General features: G+C 51.0%; 1 protein-coding gene across 1 annotated transcript in view; it reads left to right on the forward strand.

Annotated features, from left to right (window-relative positions):
- The first annotated feature begins 23,839 nt into the window (after window positions 1–23,839).
- The window catches only part of LOC119325913 (WAT1-related protein At1g44800-like), a 4,186-nt gene continuing 2,737 nt past the window's right edge, over window positions 23,840–25,288 (forward strand). Inside the window, exon 1 of the mRNA XM_037599635.1 lies at window positions 23,840–24,033. Coding sequence (XP_037455532.1) covers window positions 23,840–24,033 — 194 coding nt within the window. The remainder of the gene's footprint in view (window positions 24,034–25,288) is intronic.

Below are 25,288 nucleotides of genomic sequence, written 5' to 3' on the forward strand. Positions count from 1 at the left end.
CGTGCTATGCCGCTCCACTCCCCCCTACTTATAGCTTTGGAGGCTGAGAAGCCGAGGGGGCGGGCGTGGGATTAACTGCGCCTCGAGCCCACGCCGCCCCACGATTTACCCCACGAAGTTACTGCGCGCAGTAACGGCGTGAGAAGCCTAACCGTTCGCGCGGTCGCAGCGGATCCGTTCGTGCGGCCGCAGCGGATCCGTTCGCATGCCGAGTCGCAGTAGTGGCGGGCCCCGCCTGACAGCCCGTCCCGTCGCGCGCGTGGGACGGCAGACTGTCCCTGCCGCGTGGCGCCGCATGATAGGGCCGCGGTGGGCGGCAGCAGGGAAGCGTATCAGGCACGCCGCCTGGTCTCCCGCCACGACTTTCGAGCTCTCCACAAAGCAAGACGGCCCTCTGTGAATCCGACTACGGATAGTCGGCCTAGAGGAAGACGGTAAACGAAGCCCAGATTCGACCACCGGAAGAATGAAACTGTTGAGGCCCCCCAGCGAGTCACTCTCGGAGCCTCACCAGCTTCGGGGACTACTGTCGGAGTAATGGACCACGGGTAGGCTGACCCGAGCCCCAGAACCTTTCAAGACGTCGGGGCAGGCCGCGCCCCTCAAAGCCGAGTCTCAGATGACGACTCCCAGATGAGCCGAGTCTCAGATGACGACTCCCAGATGAACCGAGTCTCAGATGACGACTCCCAGATGAGCCGAGTCTCAGATGACGACTCCCAGATGAGCCGAGTCTCAGGTCACGACTCCCAGATGCGCCGACTCATGGTCGACGACTTCCAGAGGAGCCGGCTATAGAGAGTCGGCCCACGACTCTACACTCGTTGCGGGTACGACCACGGCGTGGCCGTCACCTCCTGCTTGCGAGAAGCCGGCGTGGCTACAGTGAGCCGTACCGCCGGAGATCTCCGGCGTGGCCCGGCACTGTAGCCATGCCAGACCTGACCTCGGCCACAGTGCGCGGTGCACTGTGGCCACGATGTCCTACCTATACAGCTCAGAGACGGCGGACCCGCCAGTCAGTGAGAGCTAGAAGACGGCAGATACGCCCCAAAGGCGGTCCCGTGGGAGTCGGCTCCCCGGAGTCGGCCAGCCCCTCTCACGGGTCCCACGCGCCATTAACCAGACAAGATGGGGAGTAACGACAGTGATCGCCCGATAGACGGCGGCACTATTGCCACAACCCAATGACCAAGCCTGCGTCATCAGAAGCACGGCTACAGTGCCGGACTCGCCGGCGGCCCCATTAGTCGGCGGAGAAGACGGCGGCCTGTGAGACAGATGGCTGGGACCCGCGCCCAGCCGGATTACCATTGTATCCCCGGGGGGTAGGCCTATATAAACCCCCTGGGGCACCCATGCAAAGGGTTGGCATCCATTAGCCTTAGACCAGATCACATAGGAAGAAGAAGGCTAGCCTTGCCTCCTTCCACCTCCAGAATACAGCTCTAGGAGCGATAGTCACTACACTTTAGTGATCATGCGGAGACCCCGCAGAGCAGCAGTAGGGGTGTTATCTCCCCGGAGAGCCCCGAAGCTGGGTAAGATTCGCCGGCGTGCATGCCTTCGCCTAATCCCGTTTCCTGGCACCGGCGATGTTCTACTCGCTCCCACCATGATAAGCCATCCTTTGGCATATGTCGCACCCAACCCCCGACAGAACATTCTGACACAGTCGGTGGCTCAGCCAATGAAATAACACCCTCAGCCCACGAAATAATGGCAGTAATCGCCCTGTGGACGGAACCATTCCTAGCCTACTTAACTAGGCAGGAACTCCCCGAAGACCAAAATGAGGCCCGCTGCATAGTTCGGCGATCTAAAGCCTACAAGGTCCATGAGGGAGAACTTTATAAGAAAAGCACAACCGGAGTCCTTCAAAGGTGCATCTCCGAAGAGGAAGGGCGAAATCTCCTGGCTGAAATTCACGCCGGACTAGGCGGGCACCACGCCGCAGCCCGGGCCCTTGTAGGCAAGGCCTTCCGTACAGGATTTTATTGGCCGACTGCCCGGGCAGATGCTCGGGATTTAGTCCAACGATGCGTCGGTTGCCAGCTCTTTGCTAATCAAAGCCACATGCCACCCACCGCCCTCAAAACTATACCCATCACCTGGCCGTTCGCGGTCTGGGGGCTTGATATGGTTGGACCCCTTAAAGGGGGAACCCACAAGCAAAAATACCTATTGGTCATGGTGGACAAATTCACCAAATGGATAGAGGCCAAGCCAGTTAAAACGGTCGAATCCGGACCCGTGATAGACTTCATATCCAGGGTAGTACACCGTTATGGTGTCCCCCATAGCATCATCACTGATAATGACACGAATTTCACGGCCGACGAGGTTAAACTCTGGTGCAAAAACATGGGCATCAAGCTCGACTACGCTTCAGTCTATCACCCCCAAACTAACGGTCAAGTCGAACGAGCAAATGGTCTAATCATGAGCGGCATCAAACCCAGATTAGTGAGGTCCCTTACGCAATCTAACACACACTGGGTAGAGGAGCTCGACTCCGTACTCTGGGGGCTGCGGACCACGCCGAACCGCACTACCGGATTCACACCATTTTTTATGGTGTATGGCGCAGAGGCAGTTTTGCCCTGCGATATAATTCATGACTCACCTAGCGTGCGCATGTACGAAGAAAGAGAAGCCGAGTTGGATCGGCAGGATAGTTTGGACGCCTTAGAGGAGGAGCGGGACGTGGCAAAAGCTCGTTCCACATTCTGTCAGCAGCAGGCTCGAAGATATCAAAGCAGAGAAGTACGGGCCAAAACTTACAATGTTGGCGAACTTGTTCTATGCCTGCCGGACAAGAAAATGACAAACTTAAGCCCAAATGGGAAGGTCCCTTCATCATCGACCAAGTCCTGACCGGCGGAGCATACCGTCTACGTAACGGATCTGACAACTGACTCGAGCCGAACCCGTGGAACGCAGCCCATCTCCGAAGATTCTATGCCTAGCGCCGGACTCAGAGTTCGTCTCCCTCCTCCGTCCACCTTTTATATTTTCACTGTCTCTTGTTCCCCTCCTTCTTCCCCCTTTTTTTAGTAAAAGCCTTTGACGGGCTGATCTGCGCATTGTTCGCACACACTTGATGTGCTACTAGCACTCATTATACCTGGGGGCTTCTTTAACAGAAGCTTATTTATACGGGCTTCATGCCCAACACATGTGTCATACTTCCGCATGTACCTTTTATTCACCATTATATGCATCGATATGACTTAAGTTTTGGCCAAGCTGGGTTGCCTGGCTCCTGTGCTTACCCCTACGTTCCTGATTGTTCGGCTAGGAGGTAAAGGGAGCACCTCTGCGATTGTTACTGCCAGGTCAGCCGGATGTGTACCTCAGACTGGGTGAAGCTGAAAGCTAGCGTTCTTAAGGGAATATTCGGTCGGTGACTTGAAAGATGATTTATTACTTATTTAGACTTATCTGCCCCCAGATGCTTTTTCTGCTCTTTTCGCAGTAAGGACATGCACCTTAGGGCATGCCTCCCAGGGAAAGGAACCCCTAACGAAACTATTCTCCCTGGAAGATGTTTCTTACTAACCATGTAATATAACATAACTAGTTGGGCACTTGTCTGATAAAGCACTAATGACCCCTACGCCTGGTCTCCATGCATGCCCCGGTTTTTATAACCGCTAGGGTATTCGGACACACTCCGGACTGTTGGGTCCCGAGGTTGAAGCGAAAAGGTCCGCAAAGAAAAACGATCTACAATCCGGCTAGAAGGCATTTTACATGTCATTTAAAAATTACATCGTCAAATTGACTGATTGAACTCCTCTTCAATCCCATCTAACAGGCTGTCTAGTTTACCGTCCCGTTGGGAATATTTCGCGGCCAACTCTACTTGGCCGTACATTAAGCTCACAGGGATCTCCTTCCCATCTGGCCCCACAGGTCCGACCACGGCCATGTGGTTTGGATCAGCCTTCGTGTACCGCGTCTTCACCATGGCCCAGGCCTCTCTGGCGCCTTGACGGCAGGCCGATATCTTCCACAGACGGAAGCGCTGCCGTACTCCCTGAAGCTTGTCAGCAAGCCCTCCAAGACCCTCGGGTAGGGAGACGGACGGCCATAAGGCCTGGACGACGCCGCTCATCGCCTGCCGAATACATTCGTGTAGTTGCAGCAGCTCAGGAAGAAGGTCACCCGTGGAAGCAGGCATTTCCTCCGCCGGATGACCCGTGAGCACACCTACAGACACATTTCTGTCAATCGACTTCCTCGCCGAACTCTTCTTTTCAAAAGAGTTTGCTCAATCACTTACTGTAAATGCCGCGACGAAGCCGCCGATTCTCCTTTACGGAGTCAAACAGCTGGACCCGAACATCTTTTAGTTCTTCGCCCAACTGGGTGTTGGCATCTTGGAGTTTGTTCCTCTCCTGCTGCACCCTCATAAGCACCTTCTCGCCGGCCTTCAGCTGGCATAGCAGATGTTGCTTGTCCGGTTCCAGTCCGGCACCCTCTGCAATTTAATTGTCAGACTTACGCACACGCCGCACTTCATAAACTACTTATCTTTTCAAAGTATGTATTACCAGAGGGGGTCTCTGTGGCTCCCCCTGCGGCGGCTAGTGCGGCCTCAAGTTGGGCCTTGCACTCTTGAAGCTCCTGGGACAGACATGTATTCTTCTCCGTAAGATCCTGCATAAACAAATGATCCTTAAATCAGTTATTCTAACTATTTTAAGTCTTGGGGGCTACTGGCATATATAACTATTAAAATTCGTCACCCGTATGTATTTCACATACTGCTCCGTGGCTCTGGTTAGACCATCTCGAGCGGCACGGAGGTGCACGTCTCCCGCATTAAAGGCATTCAGTGCCTCCGAAGAGAAACAGGCGTCACGAAGAACCGTCCGGCGGCGCCTGTGATTCATGGCGCTCTCCACCTCAGACCTGGTGGCTCACAGCCTGTCGACATCCTCCATTGGAGGAGCATCCGGCTCATGCCTTGTGTTCGCCTCCCCTTCCGGACCATGCGTTGGAGCATGGCTGGCGGAGGCTTGATTGGCAACCTCTCCGGACACTGTCCGGCGAGCGCTCTTCCTCCTGGGAAATCATGAGCGTTAATATACCTCCTAGGGATCTTTCCCTTAAAAACAGAGGTGCGCCGTACCGTTGCGGCGACGTTTCGATTCGCGCCGCACTCCTCTTCCACCTGCTGGGCCGAACTGACCCTTGTTGGTCAGCCGCCGCGGGTTCGGCTTCCCGCCTTAAAGGCGCCTCCTGCGATGCACCATTGGTATACGATGGTCAGAAATGAGCATGGATCAAATGATGGTGTCAGGACTCCGGTCGTAGTCACCTGGGAAGCCGAAGATAAACCGGGGTAGTCAGCCGTAATGGCGACTAGAGCATTGTCCATGCTAAGTTGGTGGAACATCCCATCAATCAGCTCCACCTTTATGTCCGGATCCTCTTCGGAGGCCGGATCAAGGGATCGTCCCGGATCCTCGGGCTGTGGAGTCAGGCTTTGTATACCCTCCACGTCCCGGCGCAGCTCCTGCGTCAGAATCACAAAGTGAGACACTTGACTGTGGGAATACGGATCGGACAGATAAACGTCCGCTTACCCAGCTCCGAGGGTTATTCATGGAGAATCCATTCAATGGACTCGTGCGAAGGAAGTCCTCCTTCCCCCCCTTGTACAAGCCGGACAGGATCTTCACCAGATCGGCGGCCGATCCCGGCCCCTTGCGGCCATGATGGGTGGCGTCATCCTCCCCGTTGAAATCCCACATGGGATGGCCCCTATATTGGAGTGGCTGCACCCCTCGCATAGTGCACGTGGCCATGACCCCAATCATGGTCAATCCGGAGTGGGCCAGTAACCTTATCCGGCCCATCAGATATTGGGCACTCCCATCATCTTCCCGTTGAGGACTCCGCGGGCGCCAACTCAGGCGTTTCTTCAAGGGAGCGTTGCTGAACTCCAAGAGGCCGATCCGAACTGGATCCGGCAGAGGGGCGTCCTTCATATAAAACCATTCCGAAGGCCAGTCTTCGGACGCCTTCTTAGGGGTTCCGGATAGATATCTGGTCCCGGCGATGTGCCATATTTCGGCTCCGCCCACTTGATATATCGACCCCTCGTGGGAACGGGGTACGAGACAAAACAATCTCTTCCACAGCGCAAAATGGGGCTCGACGCCCAAGAACAGCTTGCAAAGAGCTACAAAGCCCGCGATGTGCAGAATAGAGGCATGTGTAAGGTGGTGAAGCTGGAGTCCATAGAACTCCAGGAGCCCCCGGAGAAACGAATGTATGGGAAATCCGAGTCCCCTTATTAGATAAGGGACGAAGCATACCCGCTCTCCTTTGGAGGGATTGGGGACGCTCTCCGCCTGCTTTCCACCCCTGTAGGTGGCCAGTCTGGCTCGAACCGGAACCATGAAGGCTGGGGGAAGATATCCCTCGGTTTGGAGCGTCACTAGCTTGCTGTGTGGAACTGAACATCTCCCCCAATCTCCTGGCTGAGGGCTGGGAGCACGAGAGGAGGAGCCGCGTCGACTATCCATGATGGAATGGATTTTTGTCAGAGGCGCTTCGATGAGTACTTGCGGAAGGAGGATGGTGTGAGTTGGATCTAGATCCTCGCCTCTCTTATAGGCAGCCCATTCGCGCGACTAGGGGGTAAAATGCAAAAATGCCCTAGCTTTTCGCATTCATACGACACGTGGAAGAGGGCCATTATTGGACGTGGAAGCCAAGGAGCGCAACATTTATAAGGAAGCCGGACACTATTCGGTAGGCACATGGAATTTGAAGGAGAACCCGCCTTGCAACGCCGAAGACAATATACGCGCCGGACTCGTCGTCATTGAAGCCTGGTTCGGGGGCTACTGAGGGAGTCCCGGATTAGGGGGTGTCCGGATAGCCGAACTATCATCATCGGCCGGACTCCAAGACTATGAAGATACAAGATTGAAGACTTCGTCCCGTGTCCGGATGGGACTTTCCTTGGCGTGGAAGGCAAGCTTGGCGATACGGATATGTAGATCTCCTACCATTGTAACCGACTCTGTGTAACCCTAGCCCTCTCCGGTGTCTATATAAACCGGATGGTTTTAGTCCGTAGGACATAACAACAATCATACCATAGGCTAGCTTCTAGGGTTTAGCCTCCTTGATCTCGTGGTAGATCTACTCTTGTAATACCTACATCATCAATATCAATCAAGCAGGACGTAGGGTTTTACCTCCATCAAGAGGGCCCGAACCTGGGTAAAACATCGTGTCTCTTGTCTCCTGTTACCATCCGCCTAAACGCACAGTTCGGGACCCCCTACCTGAGATCCGCCGGTTTTGACACCGACACTATGTTTTCTATTCCTCTAATCCGAACAGGCCCTTAGTTGAGAAACAGGAACGAAGAGCTTACTCGTGCATCTTCTACACATGCGCCTGAGATGATATGATGCCCAAATGTCGAGTAGGACATACAATGCAACTTATTCACTGTTGCTTGTGTCTTCTATTATTTTCTTTTTGCATTTGCATGGATCATGTCCTTTTACCCCCCTAGGCAATATGACGATGTGTGTCTTGCTCAGTAACAACTGTACATATAAATACAATACAAACAACTAAAAAAGCAAAAGAAAAATCAAAAAAGGAAAATTCATGCGGATCTGATATATCATCGATTGCAACTTAGTTGATGAAAGTTTAGCAAAATCGATAATATTTCCTTCCTACAAAAGGAGATTAAGAGCACATGATATCCCTGGATCCGCACTTTGCGCCATAGGCTGGGGTGGCCTTGAAACTCTGGCCATGGATAGAAAGCTGGCAGCCAGTGCCGGATTTAGCCCAATGGGCCAGGCTGGGCCATTAGTGAAACTGTCCATTAAATTCTTAATTTTTAATATATTTGATTTTTTTTCAAAAAAAAATATTTGATTCTGAAAAAACTTTCTAATATTTTTTCAATTGATATATAAAGGCTAATGGAAAATCCTGGCCCATTCGATGCCAACAATAATGCTTCTCTGTTACTTTTTGAATTATTGCCGCGAAATGACACCGATGATTGGTATCATATCGATCGGCTTTGACATCATCTTCTAATGACAGGGTTAGCATTACTACCGTTTAGTTAATCTATATATCCAAAGTTGGAAAAGTTGAGGCAGAAGCTAGCGGCTGGGACTAGTCGTTCCGGTGCCAAAAGTAATTCTTCTTTGTTGCTGTGGCTGCTGCCGTTTTAGCGATCAACGTCTGTAAGTCTGCTTTTTGTTGTTGTTGTTGTTGTTGAGCAACAGTGCTGCTGCTGCTGTTCTATCCGGAGGGAGCAACGCGGATTGGAGGCAAGTTGGCCACTAGAATCAGTGGCTGAAACTAGATAGGCCCATTGGTCTACATATATATTCCATCCGGTGCATTTTACTCTCCATATTAAATTTATGTCAAGTCAAATTTTGCAAAGTTTGACCAAATTTATATTCCAATATCAAATATGTATACTCCCTCTATTTACTTATACAAGACCACTATGAAATATACATTTTTTTTATTGGAAAAGGCTTTCCCCCGCTTTATAAATAAAGCAACCACCGAGCACAAGATCAACAAAGTACCAACAGAAAAACACACACACACACCGCCACCGCAGGCAAGGTCTAACAGACAACCACACAAACACAAAAAGGGTTCAGCCGTGGGCACAACACAACAAGCCCAACACACAAACACAACAAGCGCGCGCAACACACGCGGCGGCGACGAGTCGAGGAAGATCTAATCCGGCTCCGATAATAGTGGGGGAAGCGGCGGAGCCATCGCGCGAAACTGGGTGATGATGGAGCTGATCGCGAGAAATATACATTTTGCATCTATATAAGAGCAACAACAGTAATCGAGGCAAAATTAATGAATTTTTCTCATACTAGCAACCTGTCATTCATAATGACAGCCAGCTGCTTGCTCCACTCAGTTCTCTTCCATGCACGAGGCGTATTAATGATTTCAGTAAATGAAAAAAGGCTGACTTGCAAAGTACATTGATACCTGTAATATGAATTTGTGGCCTTGTACATTTCGTAATGAATCTAACAATCTTGATTTGGCATTGTGAATGCTAATGTTTTTCTATAAGTTTAGTCAAAATAGAGATACTATGACTTCGGATAAAATTTATATGCGGACTAAAAAGGACCGGAGGGAGCATATATTTTCCTTTTGGGTTGTAATAAGTTGCTTGAAGAAAAAATCCAAGTATCGATAGGTTGACTTTTGCCCTAGGTTCCATCGTTCTCCCGCCGCCTTTTCTTCTTCCCATCCATGGGCCCCGCCACGTAGCCGTGACCGGTGGCGTTGTCATGCATGCCTCTTGTCCGGGTCTGAGGCCTGCCAAACCGCCTGCTCCGCCGGTACGCCACCGTCTCCGTCCATCCTAAAAGCCTTGCTCTATTATCCAGCGACGACGAACCATACACTGTCAACACCCTGAGGCGAAGACATCATCCCCGTCCGTCTCCGGCAAGTCCTAGCGAGGTGAGGGAGTCCTGGATTAGGGGGTGTCCGGATGGCCGGACTATGACCTTTGGCCGGACTCCCGGACTATGAAGATACAAGATTGAAGACTCCGTCCCGTGTCCGGATAGGGACTTTCCTTGGCGTGGAAGGCAAGCTTGGCGATACGATATGAAGATCTCCTCCCATTGTAACCGACTCTATGTAACCCTAGCCCTCTCCGGTGTCTATATAAACCAGAGAGTTTTAGTCCATAGGACGAACAACAATCATACCATAGGCTAGCTTCTAGGGTTTAGCCTCTCTGATCTCATGGTAGATCAACTCTTGTAATACCCATACCATCAATATCAATCAAGCAGGAGTAGGGTTTTACCTCCACCGAGAGGGCCCGAACCTGGGTAAAAACATCGTGTCCCCTGTTACCATCTGCCTAGATGCACAGTTCGGGACCCCCTACCCAAGATCCGCCGGTTTTGACACCGACATTGGTGCTTTCATTGAGAGTCCCTCTGTGCCGTCACCGTCAGGAAGGATGCCGCACCCCGTCTTTAAAGACGGCGCTGTCGCTAAAGGAGTTTTGGCTGTCGGTCAAACTCTTCGGCTAGGCAGGTTCTTGATAACCGCCTGTTCGGCCGCCGCGCCGACGATGACCTCTCAGGCCATCGAAAGCAATCTTCACATCAGCTCGGAACTCGCCGAGCAGTTAGATCCGACGGAGCTCTCTTCCTTGAATGAGCTCCTGGATCGTATTGCCGCCCTGGGAGTCGCTACAGATTACCGCCAGATCGGGCTTAAACCCAACCGGAGAGAGATCGACTCTCCCCAGGTCACCCACCATGTTAAAGTGGTGGAAGAACAATGCGGTGCATCTTCGCCCGCTCTAAGGACCAGATGTGTCTGGATTCCCGACCCCTCCGAGCCGGATACCCGCGGAGGGGAGGATGTTGCCCAAGTCCTGAACCTAAAGTCAGGCAGCAGGCCTGATTCATTGAATAAAGTCCAAGAAAGCAAGCCTCCGAATTCGGAAACTTCTTGGCCCCTGAATCGTTTATCGGGCAGGGTTCCGGATTTAAATCCACCCGCCCACCCAACTATAAGGGATTTATCCCAAATACGGCAAGCACCCGGGGAAACAGTACACCACTATTGGGCCAGATTCCTCCTGGTTATGAACAGGATAAGGGACTGCCGTGAGGAAGAAGCAATTTCATTCTTTTGTAACAACTGCACGGACATCGGAATCCTCAACGCCATAAGTCGCCGTGAAATTATACGCTTCGCTGACTTGACGTCCATAGTACAAAAGTACTGTGCGACAGAAAGCATTCGGAAAACCCAAAATAAATTCTGGGACAATCCGGCCCTGAATTCAACACGAGTCCGAAACAAAAGGGCGCATTATCGCCAGGCACCTAAGCCAAACATCAAAAAACGAAAACCATCTATAGGGTATGGGACCGTACTGGAGGGATGGCTCAATGGACCCTGTAAAATTCATAGTTCAGGGGAAGTCACACCAACTCACAGCCTTAGAGCATGTTGGATACTCCGGCAGGTGGCCAGAAGTGGCGAGGAGCTTCTAACTTCAGAATCCGAAGAACACCACCCCAGAAACGCCAGTACGGTGTCGACAGTCTTCGAGACCTTCGCTCAAACAATGCGAGGAAACGAACCCTCCGCAACCTTGCCGAAGTCTACCAAGTAGCAACAATAAACCCATGGAGTGACACGACTATTACTTTTAATGCCAGTGACGAACCTAAATTCCGGACAGCCCGAGCACCAGCCGCATTGGTCCACAGTCCAATAGTGGGCGGCTTCCGACTTACAAAGGTACTCATGGACGGCGGTAGCGGACTTAACCTCATCTACGAGGAAACCCTGCGAAAAAGGAAATAGACTGGAGTCGCATTGAGCGAAGCAACACAACCTTCAGAGGAATAATACCAAGCCGGGAAGCGTGCTGTTCAGAAAAAATCACACTGGATGTGGTGTTCGGCACGCCGGATAATTACAGATCCGAAGAGGTCACATTTCAAGTGCCCCATTCAGCAGCGGATACCACGCTCTGCTAGGGCGAGAAGCATTTACAATTTTCCAAGCCATACCCCATTATGGGTACATGAAGCTCAAAATGCCCGGACCCAACAGAATCATCACTCTTGCAAGTGATTCGGACACAGCGCTTCGCGCCGAAAACAAGACAGCCGCACTGGCCCTGGAGGCATTATCCGAAGCCCTAGCGGCCGAGGAACTAACTGCGTTGCGCTCCAAGGTGGACAGGGACGATGTGATACTAGATAAGAGATCCAAGTCCACCTCTTTCAAACCAGCGGACAAAATAGTCAAATTCCAAGTCCACCCAACGGACCCCACAAAAACGGCATCCATCGGGGCACAACTAAAACCCGATGTAGATGCCGCACTCAGAGAATTCCTGCGAGAAAATTGGGACATTTTTGCCTGGCACCCTTTAGACATGCCAGGAATACCACGCAGGCTGCCTGAGCACAGCCTGAACATCCTAAAGGGGTTTAAACCCGTTAAGCAGACTCTACGGCGTTTCTCCGAACCCAAGAGACAAGACATGGGAGAAGAGCTAGCAAAACTACTGGAAGCCGGATTCATCAGAGATATAAAGCATCCGGACTGGCTAGCAAACCTGGTGATGGTACCAAAGAAGGACAAATCCTGGCGCCTATGTGTCGATTTCAAAGACTTAAATAAGGCCTGCCCAAAGGATCCTTTCCCGCTCCCCCGAATTGATCAAATCATCGACGCCACCGCAGGGCACGACTCATTGTGTTTCCTTGATGCATACTCTAGCTACCACCAAATCAAGATGGCAGAGTCAGACCAAGCCGCAACGGCATTCATCACCCCATACGGCCCATTCTGCTTCAACACGATGCCCTTCGGGCTCAAAAACGCCGGCGCAACATATCAGCGCATGATTCAGACATGTCTGGCCAACCAGATCGTCAAAACAGTTGAAGCATACATAGATGACATGGTCGTCAAACCAAACATGTTGATACTCTAGTAGACGACTTGAGGCTCACGTTCGACAATCTCCAAACATATGACATCAAGCTCAACCCAGAAAAATGCGTTTTTGGCATACCGGCCGGAAAACTCTTGGGCTTCATCGTATCCGGTAGAGGAATTGAAGTAAACCCAGCCAAGATCCGAGCTCTGTCACAATTGGATACCCCAAAAGACCTCAAACAAATACAAAAATTGACAGGATGCGTGGCGGCTCTAAGCCGCTTTATCTCCTGCTTGGGAGAAAAGGCATTGCCCCTTTATCGCCTCCTGCGGTGCACCGAACACTTCGAGTGGACGGATGCCGCCACAGCCGGACTCGAAGAAATCAAAGCCATACTGGCAAAAAATCCGGTCCTGGCCGCGCCCAACACGGGTGAACCAATGCTATTAGACATCGCGGCAACCCATCAAGTTGCGGTGCTCGTCGTCGAACGAGAAACGGATGGACACAAGTTCCCTCTCCAAAAACCAGTTTACTACGTGTCCACTGTCCTAACTCCATGCAAGTCACGATACCCGCATTATCAGAAGATAGCATACGTGGTGTTCATGGCATCCCGGAAGCTGCGACACTATTTTCAAGAGTGTTCAATAACAGTGGCATCCGAAGTACCCCTTAATGATATTATAAACAACCGCGACGCAACGGGCCGGATTGCCAAATCGGCCATCGAGCTCCTCCCGTTCGACATAACTTACAAGCCAAGGCGAGCTATTAAGTCGAAGGTTTTGGCCGACTTCATCGCCGAATGGACTGAAGCCAAGCTCCCTAAAGAGTACGGCGCATACTCCAATTGGATCATGCACTTCGACGGCTCCAAAATGTTGGCTGGCCTGGGGGCTGGCATCGTTCTGACGTCCCCAACCGGAGATACAGTATAATACGTACTTCAGATAATGTACACGGATTCCAACAATGCAGCCGAATACGAGGCCCTTCTACATGCTCTCCGGATGGCAGTGTCCGTGGGCATTCAGCGCCTCGAGGTCCGCGGGGATTCAAACCTCGCGGTATCCCAAATAAATGGAGACTTCGACGCCAAGGATCCAAAAATGGCAGCTTATCACAATGCCGTCCTAAAAATGTCAGCTCGGTTTGAGGGGCTCGAATTTCATCACATAGCCCGGGAGAACAACCAGGCAGCAGACGTGTTGGCACGCATCGGCGCCAAGCGCGATGCCGTCCCTCCCAATATCTTCCTTGAGAGGCTGTTCAAGCCGTCAGTATCATGGGAAGGAGAGTCCGGGAAAGAACAGCCCGGACACAACCACGCTGCCTCTCACCGAACACTCTGACACAGTTGGTGGCTCCACCACAGAAACAACACCGTCAGCCCACACAATAATGGCAGTCATTGCCCCGTGGACAGAACCATTGCTAGCCTACCTAACTAGGCAGGAACTTTCCGAGGACCAAAATGAAGCCCGTTGCATAGTGCGGCGGTCTAAAGCCTACAAAGTCCACGAGGGAGAGCTTTATAAGAAAAGCACAACCGGAGTCCTTCAAAGATGTATCTCCGAAGAGGAACGGCGAAACCTTCTAGCTGAAATCCATGCCTGACTCGGCAGGCACCACACCGCAGCCCGGGCCCTCGTAAGCAAGGCCTTCCGTACAGGATTTTATTGGCCGACGGCCCGGGCAGACGCTTAGGACTTAGTGCAGCGATGCGTCGGTTGCCAATTATTCGCCAATCAAAGCCACATGCCGCCTACCGCCCTACAAACCATACCCATTACCTGGCCTTTTGCAGTCTGGGGGCTTGACATGGTTGGACCCCTTAAAGGAGGAACCCACAAGAAAAAATACCTACTCGTTATGGTGGACAAATTCACCAAATGGATAGAGGCCAAGCCTGTAAAGACGGCCGAATCTGGACCGGTGATAGACTTCATATCCGGGGTTGTACACTGTTACGGCGTCCCCCACAGCATCATAACTGACAACAGCACAAACTTTATGGCCGACGAAGTTAAACTCTGGTGCAAAAACATGGGCATCAAGCTCGACTACGCTTCAGTCTATCACCCACAAACTAACGGTCAAGTCGAACGGGCCAACGGTCTTATTATGAGTGGCATCAAACCCAGACTAGTGCGATCCCTCAAGGAATCAAACACACACTGGGTAGAGGAGCTTGACTCCATACTCTGGGGGCTGCGGACCACGCCGAATCGCACTACCGGATTCACACCATTTTTATGGTATACGGCGCAGAGGCAGTTCTGCCCTGCGACATAATACATGATTCACCTCGAGTGCGCATATACGAAGAAAGAGAAGCCGAGCTTGATCGGCAGGACAGTTTGGACGCGTTGGAGGAGGAGCGCGACGTGGCAAAAGCTCGTTCCGCATTCTATCAACAACAGGCTCGAAGATATCAAAGCAGAGAAGTACGGGCCAAAACTTACAACATTGGCGAACTAGTTCTACACCTGCCGGACAAGAAAAAGGACAAACTAAAGCCCAAATGGGAGGGTCCCTTCATAATCGACCAAGTACTGACTGGCGGAGCATACCGTCTGCACAACGCATCGGACAACCGACTCGAGCCGAACCCATGGAATGCAGCACGCCTACGAAGATTCTATGCCTAGCGCCGGACTACGTGTTCGTCTCCTTCCTCTGTCCCCTTTTTATTTTATTTTTTCACATTCAGCTGTCTGGCATTTCTCTTCTTCTCCCTCCCTTTCTTCTTCTCCCAAGCCCTTAGGGGCTTGCCTGCGCATTGTTCGCACATACTTGACGCGCCACATGCGCTCATCCTACCTGGGGGCTTCTTTATCAGAAGTTTATCTAAATGGGCCCCATGCCCAAAACATGTGTGATACTTCCGCATGAACCTTTTTATACACCATTATATGCATCGATATGACTTAAGTTTTGGCCAAGCTGGGTTGCCTGGCTGTTGTGCTTACCCCTACGTTCCCGTTTGTTCGGCTAGGTGGTAAAGGGAGCACCTCTGCGATTGTTACCGCCGGGTCAGCCGGATGTGTACCTCAGATTGGGTGAAGCCGAAAGCTAGCATTCTTAAGGGAATATTCGGTCGGTGAATTAAAAGATGATTTTTCTTGTTTATTTATCTGCCCCCAGATGCTTTTCTGCTCTTTTCAGCAGTCCGAACATGCACTTTAGGGCATGCCTCCCAGTGAAAGGAACCCCTAACGGAACTATTCTCCCTGGAAAATGTTTCTTACTAACCATGTAATATAACATAACTAGTTGGGCACTTATCTGCTAAAGCAATTATGACCCCTACGCCTTGTCTCCATGCATGCCCCGATTCTTACATAATCGAGAGGGTATTCGGACACACTCCGGACTATAGGGTCCGAAGGTCGAAGCGAAAAGGTCCGCAATGACAAACGATCTACAATCCGGCTAGAAGGCATTTTTTATGTCATTTTTCAATTACAGAGTCAATCCGACTCGGTATACTCTTCTTCAATACCATCCAACAGGCGGTCTAATTTACAGTCCTGTTGGGAATACTTTGCAGCCAGTTCTACCTGGCCATATACTAAGCTGATAGGGATCTCCTTTCCGTCAGGACCCATAGAGCCGACCTCGGCCATGTGGTTTGGGTCAGCCTTCGAGTACCGAGTCTTCACCATGGCCCAGGCCTCCCTGGCACCTTGGCGGCATGCCGATATCTTCCACAACCGGAAGCGCTGCCGCACTCCCTCCAGCTTTTTTGCAAGCTCCCCAAGGCCTTCGGGCGCGGAAAGGGATGGCCACATAGCTTGGACGACGCCCCGCATTGCCTGCCGAACTCGTTCGTGCAGTTGCAACAACTCGAGAAGAAGGTCCCCCGTTGAACCGGGCATTTCCTTCGCAGGACGACCCGTCAGCAGACCTACAGACATAGCTCTGTCAATCGACTTCTTCGTCGATTTTTTTTCTCGAGAATTCGCTCAAGCACTTACTAAAAATGCCGCGTCGAAGTCGCTGATTCTCCTTTACAGAAGCAGACAGTTGGATACGAACATCCTTTAGTTCCTCGCCCAGCTGGGTATTGGCGTCTTGAAGTTTGTTCTTCTCTTGCCTGACCCTTGTCAGCACGCTCTCGCCAGCCTTTAGCTAGCGTAGGAGTTGTTGCTTGTCCGGATTTACTCCGGCTTCATCTGCATTGTTATCGTCAGCATTGAACACATGCCGCACTTCGTAATGGAATTATTTTTGGGAGCATACATTACCTGAGGGGGTCTCCTTTCCAATTGCTGAAGCGGCCAGTGCGGCCTCGAGTTGGGCCTGGCACTCCGCCAAATCCTGAGACAGTTGCGTGTTCTTCTCTGTAAGACCCTGCATAACACATGACCCTTAAAAACAGTTATCTTAACTATTTCAAGTCTCGAGGGCTACTGACATATATAACTATCAGATTTACTCACCCGTATGTCTTTTACATACTGCTCCATGGCCCTGGCTAGACCATTTCGAGCGGCACGGAGGTACGCATCTCCTGTATTAAAGGCGTTTAACACCTCCGGGGAAAAACATGCGTCTTGAAGAACAGTCCGGCGATGCCGGTGGTTCATGGCGCTCTCCACCTCTGAATTGGTGGCAGATAGCCCGTCTACATCCTCTGTCGGAGGAATGTCCGACGCACGTCCCATGTCCGCCTTCGCTTCCGGACCCGGCCTTGAAGTTTGGCCGGTGAATATAGTCCGGCGAGCTCTCTTCTTCCTAAGAAGAACATGGGCGTTAGAATGACTTGAGGGCATAGACCCTAGGCATGAAATTCGCACGCCGTACCGTTGCACCGGAGTCTCGATCCGGTCCGCACTTCTTTTTTGCCCGCCTGGCTTTAGCGGCCCTTGTTGGCTGCCCACCGTGGGCCCGGCACTCCGCCTCAAGGATTTCCCCTGCAAAATGAAACACTATTGGTCTACAACATGCAAAATAAGGCAGGGATGGATCTCCTTCGAGGTACCAGGACTTCGGTCTCGGCTACCTTTGAGGCTGGATGTAATCCGGGATAGTCGGCCGTAATGGCCCCTAAGGTGTTTTCCATACTCAATTGGTGAAACACCCCATCAATTAACTCCACACATAAGTCTGGATCCTCTTGGGAATCCGGATCGAGGGACCGTTCTGGGTCCTCGGGCTGTGGGGGAGAGCTGTTGATCTCCTTCACCGTCTGGCGTAACTCCCGCGTTAATATCACCAGACTGAATACTCAATCATGGGAATTTTGAAAGCGGGTGGATAAGTTAAATTGTTCGCTTACCCAACTTGGAGGATTGTACATGGAGAATCCGCCCTCCGGGTTCGCACGGAGGAATTCCTCTTCTTCTCCTCCCTTGTACAAGGCGGATAAAATTCTCATTAAGGTAGCGGCCGAATCTGGCCCCTTACGACCGCACCGGGTGGCGTCGTCCTCCCCGTTGAAATCCCACATGGGGTGGCCTCTGTATTGAAGCGGCTGCACCCCTCGCGTAATGCATATGGCCATGACCTTGATCATGGTCAGTCCGGAATGAGCCAACAACCTTATCCGGCTCATCAGGTAAAGGACGTCCCTGTTAGTTTCCCTCTGAGGATTCCGCGGGCGCCAGCTCAGGCGCTTCTTCAATGGAGCATTATTGAACTCAGGGAGGCTGATCCGTACAGGGTCCGGCAGGGGGACGTCATCTATGTAAAACCACTCCGAGGGCCAGTCCTCGGACGCCCTCTTTGGGGTGCCGGATAGATATCCGGTCCCAGCAATGCGCCATAGTTCGGCTCCGCCCACTTGATAAATAGACCCCTCCTGAGAATGGGGCACGAGGCAGAACAACCTCTTCCATAGCGCGAAATGGGCCTCAACGCCCAAAAATAGTTCGCAGAGGGCCACGAAGCCCGCAATATGCAGAATGGAGGCAGGCGTGAGGTGATGTAGTTGGAGGCCGTAGAACTCCAGCAACCCTCGGAGAAACGGATGAATTGGAAATCCGAGTCCTCTTATTAGGTAAGGGACTAGGCATACCCGCTCTCCTCGAGAGGGGTGGGGGATGCTCTCTGCTTGCTCTCTGCCGCTATAGGTGGCGATCCCAGCTCGACCTGGGACCATATATGCTGGGGGAAGGAGCCCCTTGGATTGAAGCACTACAAGTTCACTATGCGGAACGGAGCATCTCTCCCAATCCCCAGGCTTGGGGCTGGGAGCGCGAGAGGAGGAGCCGCGTCGGCTGTCCATGATGAAATGGATTTTTTGGTCAGAAGTGCTCCGATGAAAGCTTGCGAAGGGGAGATGGTGTGGTTTGGATCTAGATCCCCGTCTCTTTTTATAGACCGCTCATTTGAGTTGCTAGGGGGGAAAGTGCAAAAATACCCTGGCTTTTCGCATTCGTTCGACACGTGGAAAATGGCCTTTATTGGGCGTGGAAGCCAAGGAGCGCAACATTTATCAGAAGCCGGACACTATTCTATAAGTATATGAAGCTGGAGAAGAACTCGCCTTGCAATGCCGAAGACAACTTGCGCGCCGGACTCGTCGTCATTGAAGCCTGGTTCGGGGGCTACTGAGGGAGTCCTGGATTAGGGGCTGTCCGGATGGCCGGACTACGACCTTTGGCCGGACTCCCGGACTATGAAGATACAAGATTGAAGACTCCGTCCCGTGTCCGGATAGGGACTTTCCTTGGCGTGGAAGGCAAGCTTGGCGATACGATATGAAGATCTCCTCCCATTGTAACCGACTCTATGTAACCCTAGCCCTCTCCGGTGTCTATATAAACCGGAGAGTTTTAGTCCGTAGGACGAACAACAATCATACCATAGGCTAGCTTCTAGGGTTTAGCCTCTCTGATCTCGTGGTAGATCAACTCTTGTAATACCCATACCATCAATATCAATCAAGCAGGAGTAGGGTTTTACCTCCACCGAGAGGGCCCGAACCTGGATAAAAACATCGTGTCCCCTGTCTCCTGTTACTATCCGCCTAGACGCACATCGGGACCCCCTACCCGAGATCCGCCGGTTTTGACACCGACACGAGGCCTTGCCAGAAACAACGTCCCACCATCTTCTTCTCCCAAAATCGACTAATCGCAATTGCCATTTCCAGACAACTTGCAAATACCTTTTTTTCCTTTGTCTTCCTCAGGGCTTGCCAATTGACGTTGACCAGAGAGAGAAAGCGTGCAGCTGGTGAGTGCGTACGATTCATGGCCAGACCGCTGATCACACTTCATACGAGAACTGAAGGCGGTGCGGAGTGTGATGTCCTTTTCGACCCTGTTTGGATTATCGTTTTCATTCCAAATATACCCGTAAAATTTACAAACCTCCACCCGTCGTTACACGTGTAAGGATAATACACCCGTATTCAATTACACCGATGCCAAGCGCGGCCTTCAAGTGTGCAGCACCCACCCACCAAACAACGGATAAGGTGCTCGCTTATCTCTTACCCTGCATCGTTAGTTACACACTGTATATTACTATTGGGCCGTGCGACTTTACATGTGCCTATCCAGTTGGCAGCATGCCATGGAAAGTGCGTCTTGCTACAGGACGAAAACAAGAGACGGTGGACAGACGGTGGTTGTGGGCTTGTGGCCGGCGATAGTGGATAGGCCATTCCACAGACCACAGTACCTTCATTCGTGTCAAACCTACCACACACCTATCACCTATGCCTTGCCAACACTAACTCATCGATGCCCCCAATCTGGGAGAAATTATGGAGTTCCAGCTGCCCCACAAAAGTCAAAATACTCTTGTGGAGAGCAATGCACTGCCGTGGAGAGCAATTCTGGCCGATAGACATGAAGATACAGGCAGCTTATGATGAGGGGCCGGAGACTATCAAGTACCTTCTGGGTGTTCGAAAAGACAAGGGAGGTATGGTCAGAGTTCAGATATGTCTAACCGATTCCCTAAGATTTAAGGGAGTAAACGGCGAAGTAAAGTTACTGGAGTAAAATTTTACTCTATTAACGGTGCCCGCATCTAGCCGATCCTTTAAAAGTTAATGGAGTAAACACAAAATTGTCTCGATTTTGTGTCCTAGCCACACCAACTTCAAACACTACACAATACATATCTTAAAATCATTCAAATGAAAACATGGATAGCAATAATCATCATAACATAAAGTTTTATCACCGCGTTTTTCTAATTTAAACATGTGAAGTTCATCCAAAATACATCATTTCAAACACAATGTTTGATTCAAAACACAATGTTGTAGTTTTGGGTGCGGGTCCTTGCGGCCTTGATGCTTGCTTCGGTCACCTCCACCACCTCGTCATCGGCCTCCTCCGTGTCTTGGGTGGCTAAATGATCGAAAAACGAGTCACCATAGTTGAGATCATCAAGGCCAAAGGTGGCCGAGGACTCCAACGATGCGATGGATTCGGCCGTGCTCATCTCCGCTCTACAATGTCAAAGCAAGCACTATAAACCCTCACTACCGATCACGAACAATCACTATCGAATTTCAATGGGACACGATTTTTTTTACCTTGTTGGCATTTCATCGAGCACTTGCCGCCCGTGTTTTTTATTGCCGGCCACGGCCGCCGCTCACGCCGGAGCAGTCGTCGTAGGGGTAGACGGAGTTGCCAGACGAGGCTTAGGCCTTGGACGAGCCGACGCCGCAGTCTTCTTCGTCTTCTTCTTGGCGGCTGCCTCGGCGAGTGCCGCCGCCGCCACCGTCGGCTTTCGAGGCCGTTTGCCTCCGGTAGGTGCGGCGGGATGGCAGCTTTCCATTGCCAAAAACGCGGTGGCCAAGCCGGACACCATTGGCGTGGTTGGAGGTGGCGCTTGGACGTGGTGGTTCTTTGTCATCCCCAAGCTTTTTTTCGCCACCGGCGGCGGCGCGTGGGTGGATTCTGGGTGGCTCGGAGGCCATCGGTGGCGGCGGCGGGGGCGGGAGGCAGTGCGGCGCGGGAGGGAGAGACTCAGTTTTACTCGGCTGCCCAAAGTTGAAGTAAATTTAGGGATTTTTTGGGTAAATAGGGAGTTTAAGTAAAAGATTTACTTCGTTAACTCTTTTAGGTGATCGGCTAGGTCTGGCATAAGAGAGTAAACCAAAAATTTTACTCCCTTATGACTTTTTAGGGGATCGGTTAGAAATGCCCTTAGGCCTGAGCAATGTTATCTCAAAGGCATGCACCGTGACCATGCAGGTGAAGCTATCCTCGAACATCTGGTTGGCACACCCGAATAGTTTGAGACTGTGCTAGGCCAAGGAAGAATCCATCTGACTGTAGCCTTTGGCCGTTGGGAGAACAGAAAACCAGTTCATGATGAGCACACCCAATCACCGGCTCATGTTACCGTGTCTGTCGGAGCTTTGTTGTCAAATTATGCAGCGGCAGCTTCGCTAAAGGAAGAAGTGAAACGCGGATGATTGTTACCTCCCCCACGGGCTATGTGAGACTGAACCTCGACGCAAGTTTTGATGATCGGATGCTCAGAGGAACTGCAGGTGCTGTTATCTGTGACAGTTCGGAGAAATTTATAGCTGCAGGAAATGACATGATTGAGTGGTGCTTACTGCTTAGATGTGTTGGCTGCTGATGTCATAGCTTTAAAATATGGACTAACTCTAGGCAGTTCATTGGGCGTATCAAGTTTGTGGTTAACTCTAAAAACGTGGATGTGATTACCCACCACGACGGCGCAAACATTGCGGGAGCCTCGATAGTTATATTTGATGATTTGCTATCGTATGCGATGTGATTTGGTCTCCCACATGTGGAGTAAAATTTTACCCCCTCAGCCGCACACCCTTCCCACTCCGCTCCTCATCCACTTTGAGGGATCTAGGCTGGTCGCTGGACTCGACGCACCCAGTCATCGACGTCCTTGCATTTTGGAGGGATTCGATGGGGACTGAACCACACAGCCATCTCGGCCGCTCCGTGCCACCTCTCCGTGCCACCTCTCCGTATGTCCTCCTCCTCTCGGTGCTCACAACTCACCAGTCGACCCAGCTAGCACTCCATACAAAGCACTGTGTGTAGGGAAGCACATAAATTTCTAAGACGCAATGCATCTAGCACCCGTGCCTAGTAATCCAAAAATGCTGGCGAGACTGGATTTCATACTCTCAGGTGTACTACACCGGAGTTAGCCAAAAAAATATATGGAAAAAACGGTATCAAACCAAATCCAAAAAAAATCTGAAATTTGGCGACATCAGACTTTATCATATGTTTCAGGTTCTTGCAAAATTTCATCCAAAACTAATATCGTAGGAGCTCTCATCAAAAAGGACAAAATCGCTCCTCACGATTTTGTTCTTTTTGATGAGAGCTCCTCATATGTTAGTTTTCGATGAAATTTTGCTAGAGCCTTAAACATATGATAAGGTTTGATGTCACAAAATATTAGATTTTTTTTTGGACCTTGTTTGATACTGTTTTTTTCTTCTTCAGTTTTTTTTGCTAACTCGGCACACCCGAGAGTAGCCACACCCCACACCTTTCCGGAGGCGGTCGTCCTGGTACGACCGTGCATTCATGCAGGCGGCCGGGTTGCATAAACCTTCCATGGATGCATGCGTGGAAGGGTCAAACTGAGGCTTCAACGAAAGGCAAAGTGATCAATCTCTCTCCACTCGACGGAGGCGCGTCCATGGATGGACGGACGCAGGGGATTGTGAATCCTAACCGGAGCGCACCATGGCTCACTAGCTAGCATTATGCGTGGCATGGCAACTGGGCGCCGGACGTCGTCGATCGCCGATCGTACTGCGACACGCTGCGTCCTGCATAATTGCGTCCATTTGCGTACGTGCAGGTGGACGCCCCTCTCATGCATGCCTCGTCTGTGCAGAAAAGGAAAGCCAGCACCCTGGTCGTAATATTCATGCACACTCTCGGCACTAATCCATCGCATCGCGTCTTCTTGGTGAGAAACAGAAGAGGAGACCTGGGAGCGTGGGAGACGCGTGACCACGAGAAATGTGCCTTTTCTCTCACCTTTGATTGATAGCTTGGTTGGACTTGTTGAAACAAGTTTTGCCGGAATTAACAAGTATTGCTGCTACATCTTGTCACCTAAGCTCGCACTGGGACACAAGGGCATGCTGAGGCAGGCGCATCCATGACTCAGATCCACCCATGGGCTACACTACACTTGGCGTCCAGCTCCTGAACCCTACTACATGTTCTGTTGGCCGCACATTGTTGACGGAGCGCGTCTATATAAAGGAGACGGTTTCCGTGTGCGCTTGTCGCCTCAACGATCGCAGCAATTGGCCATTGCTTGCCTGAGTCACATCGTGCTCGAGCTACTGAGTGAGAGAGAAGCTAGATAGCTAGCCTGCCAGACAAAGAGGGAGAGAGAGAGAGAAAGATGGGTATGGGATGGAAAGTTATGAACGATGTGAAGCCATACCTAGCGATGGTGCTGCTGCAGGTGGGGTTCGCCGGGATGAACATCGTTGCCGTGTCGTCCCTCAAGGGCGGGATGAGCCACTTCGTCCTCGTCGTCTACCGTAACATCGTCGCCACCGCCTTCATGGCGCCCTTCGCCCTCTATTTCGAGAGGTAACTAGCTAATTCCATCCATCCATGCATGGACAGATGGACCGACTACTCTCTCATATACCATCACATATCCAAGCAAGGGCTCTCGGTTGTTAACTAGAGTAGATGCATTCCACATGTTTTACCATAAAATTACACCACAACTTGCAAAAATTTACAGCACCACTTACACATGTATGCAAGCATGGATGAGTAGGGGAAGCCCGAAACGATTCGATCGATTCGTTTCAGTCGAGTTGGCAGCCTATGATTCAGTCCAGTTATATACTATGTTGGCCTAGTTCTGGCGATGTATCACACTTTTTCCGACTTTTCGATCTCTCAAACGTATTTGTTTGAACTTGTAAAGGCTTTAGTTTAAGCCCGGGCAAGTACTTCCGCTCTAAAAAAGTTCATTATTTTTATACTAAACTTTCGAGGATCTAGGGATAACAGAACAAACAGATAGATTGTGTAAAGGAAGATTGGGAAAATTAAAAAAGCCAACTTGCCAAACGTACACCTCCACGATCTCGAGCAAACAAACACGTACAATTTGCTCAGTCCATTCTCAAATTTTGTCTCATTGAGATGGTGCAACAAGCTACGCGACCACCACTCGTGGAACCTGATCCAGAAAAGTGCAGATGCACATCTTGATATCCTTCCATTTTGTACCGGCATTTTTTTTGCAAGAATTTTTTTCGTATTCATCAATTGACAAGGTAATACAAAGAACACCAAAAGTAAAAATTACATCCAGGTACATAGATCACATGGCGACGACTACAGGCACTTGAGCAAGTCAAAGGAGTGTCGTCGTCATCACGCGTCCCTCACCGGAGCCGGGCAAACCTTGTTGTAGTAGACAATTGAGAAGTTGTCATGCTAAGACCCAATAGGACCAGTGCACCAAACCGTAGATCAGAAGGATCCAACCTATAGACACACAAACACACATGAACGAAGACCGGATGTACATGGATCCACCGAAGGCAAACTCCGACCGAATCCCGCGAGATCCACCGGAGATAAACCATCACACGCCCTCCGACGACACTAGAAGCACCGTTGGGACTCTCTTTATCACGAGTTAAATCAAATATGTGTTGATGTACGTACCACATCTAGCAGCATTAACATATGGACATGTAGAAAATTAGAGTGCATGAGTACACGCAACCATGGACCTACCTCACGGTTGCTCCTAGCGACCCCGCCACCGCAGGAGGATGCAGGTGGGGCTGGCAGGAGAAGGTGACCATCCTCCCCTCCC

Source organism: Triticum dicoccoides, chromosome 6B (assembly GCF_002162155.2).
Source record: "Triticum dicoccoides isolate Atlit2015 ecotype Zavitan chromosome 6B, WEW_v2.0, whole genome shotgun sequence".
Classification (NCBI taxonomy): domain Eukaryota; kingdom Viridiplantae; phylum Streptophyta; class Magnoliopsida; order Poales; family Poaceae; genus Triticum; species Triticum dicoccoides.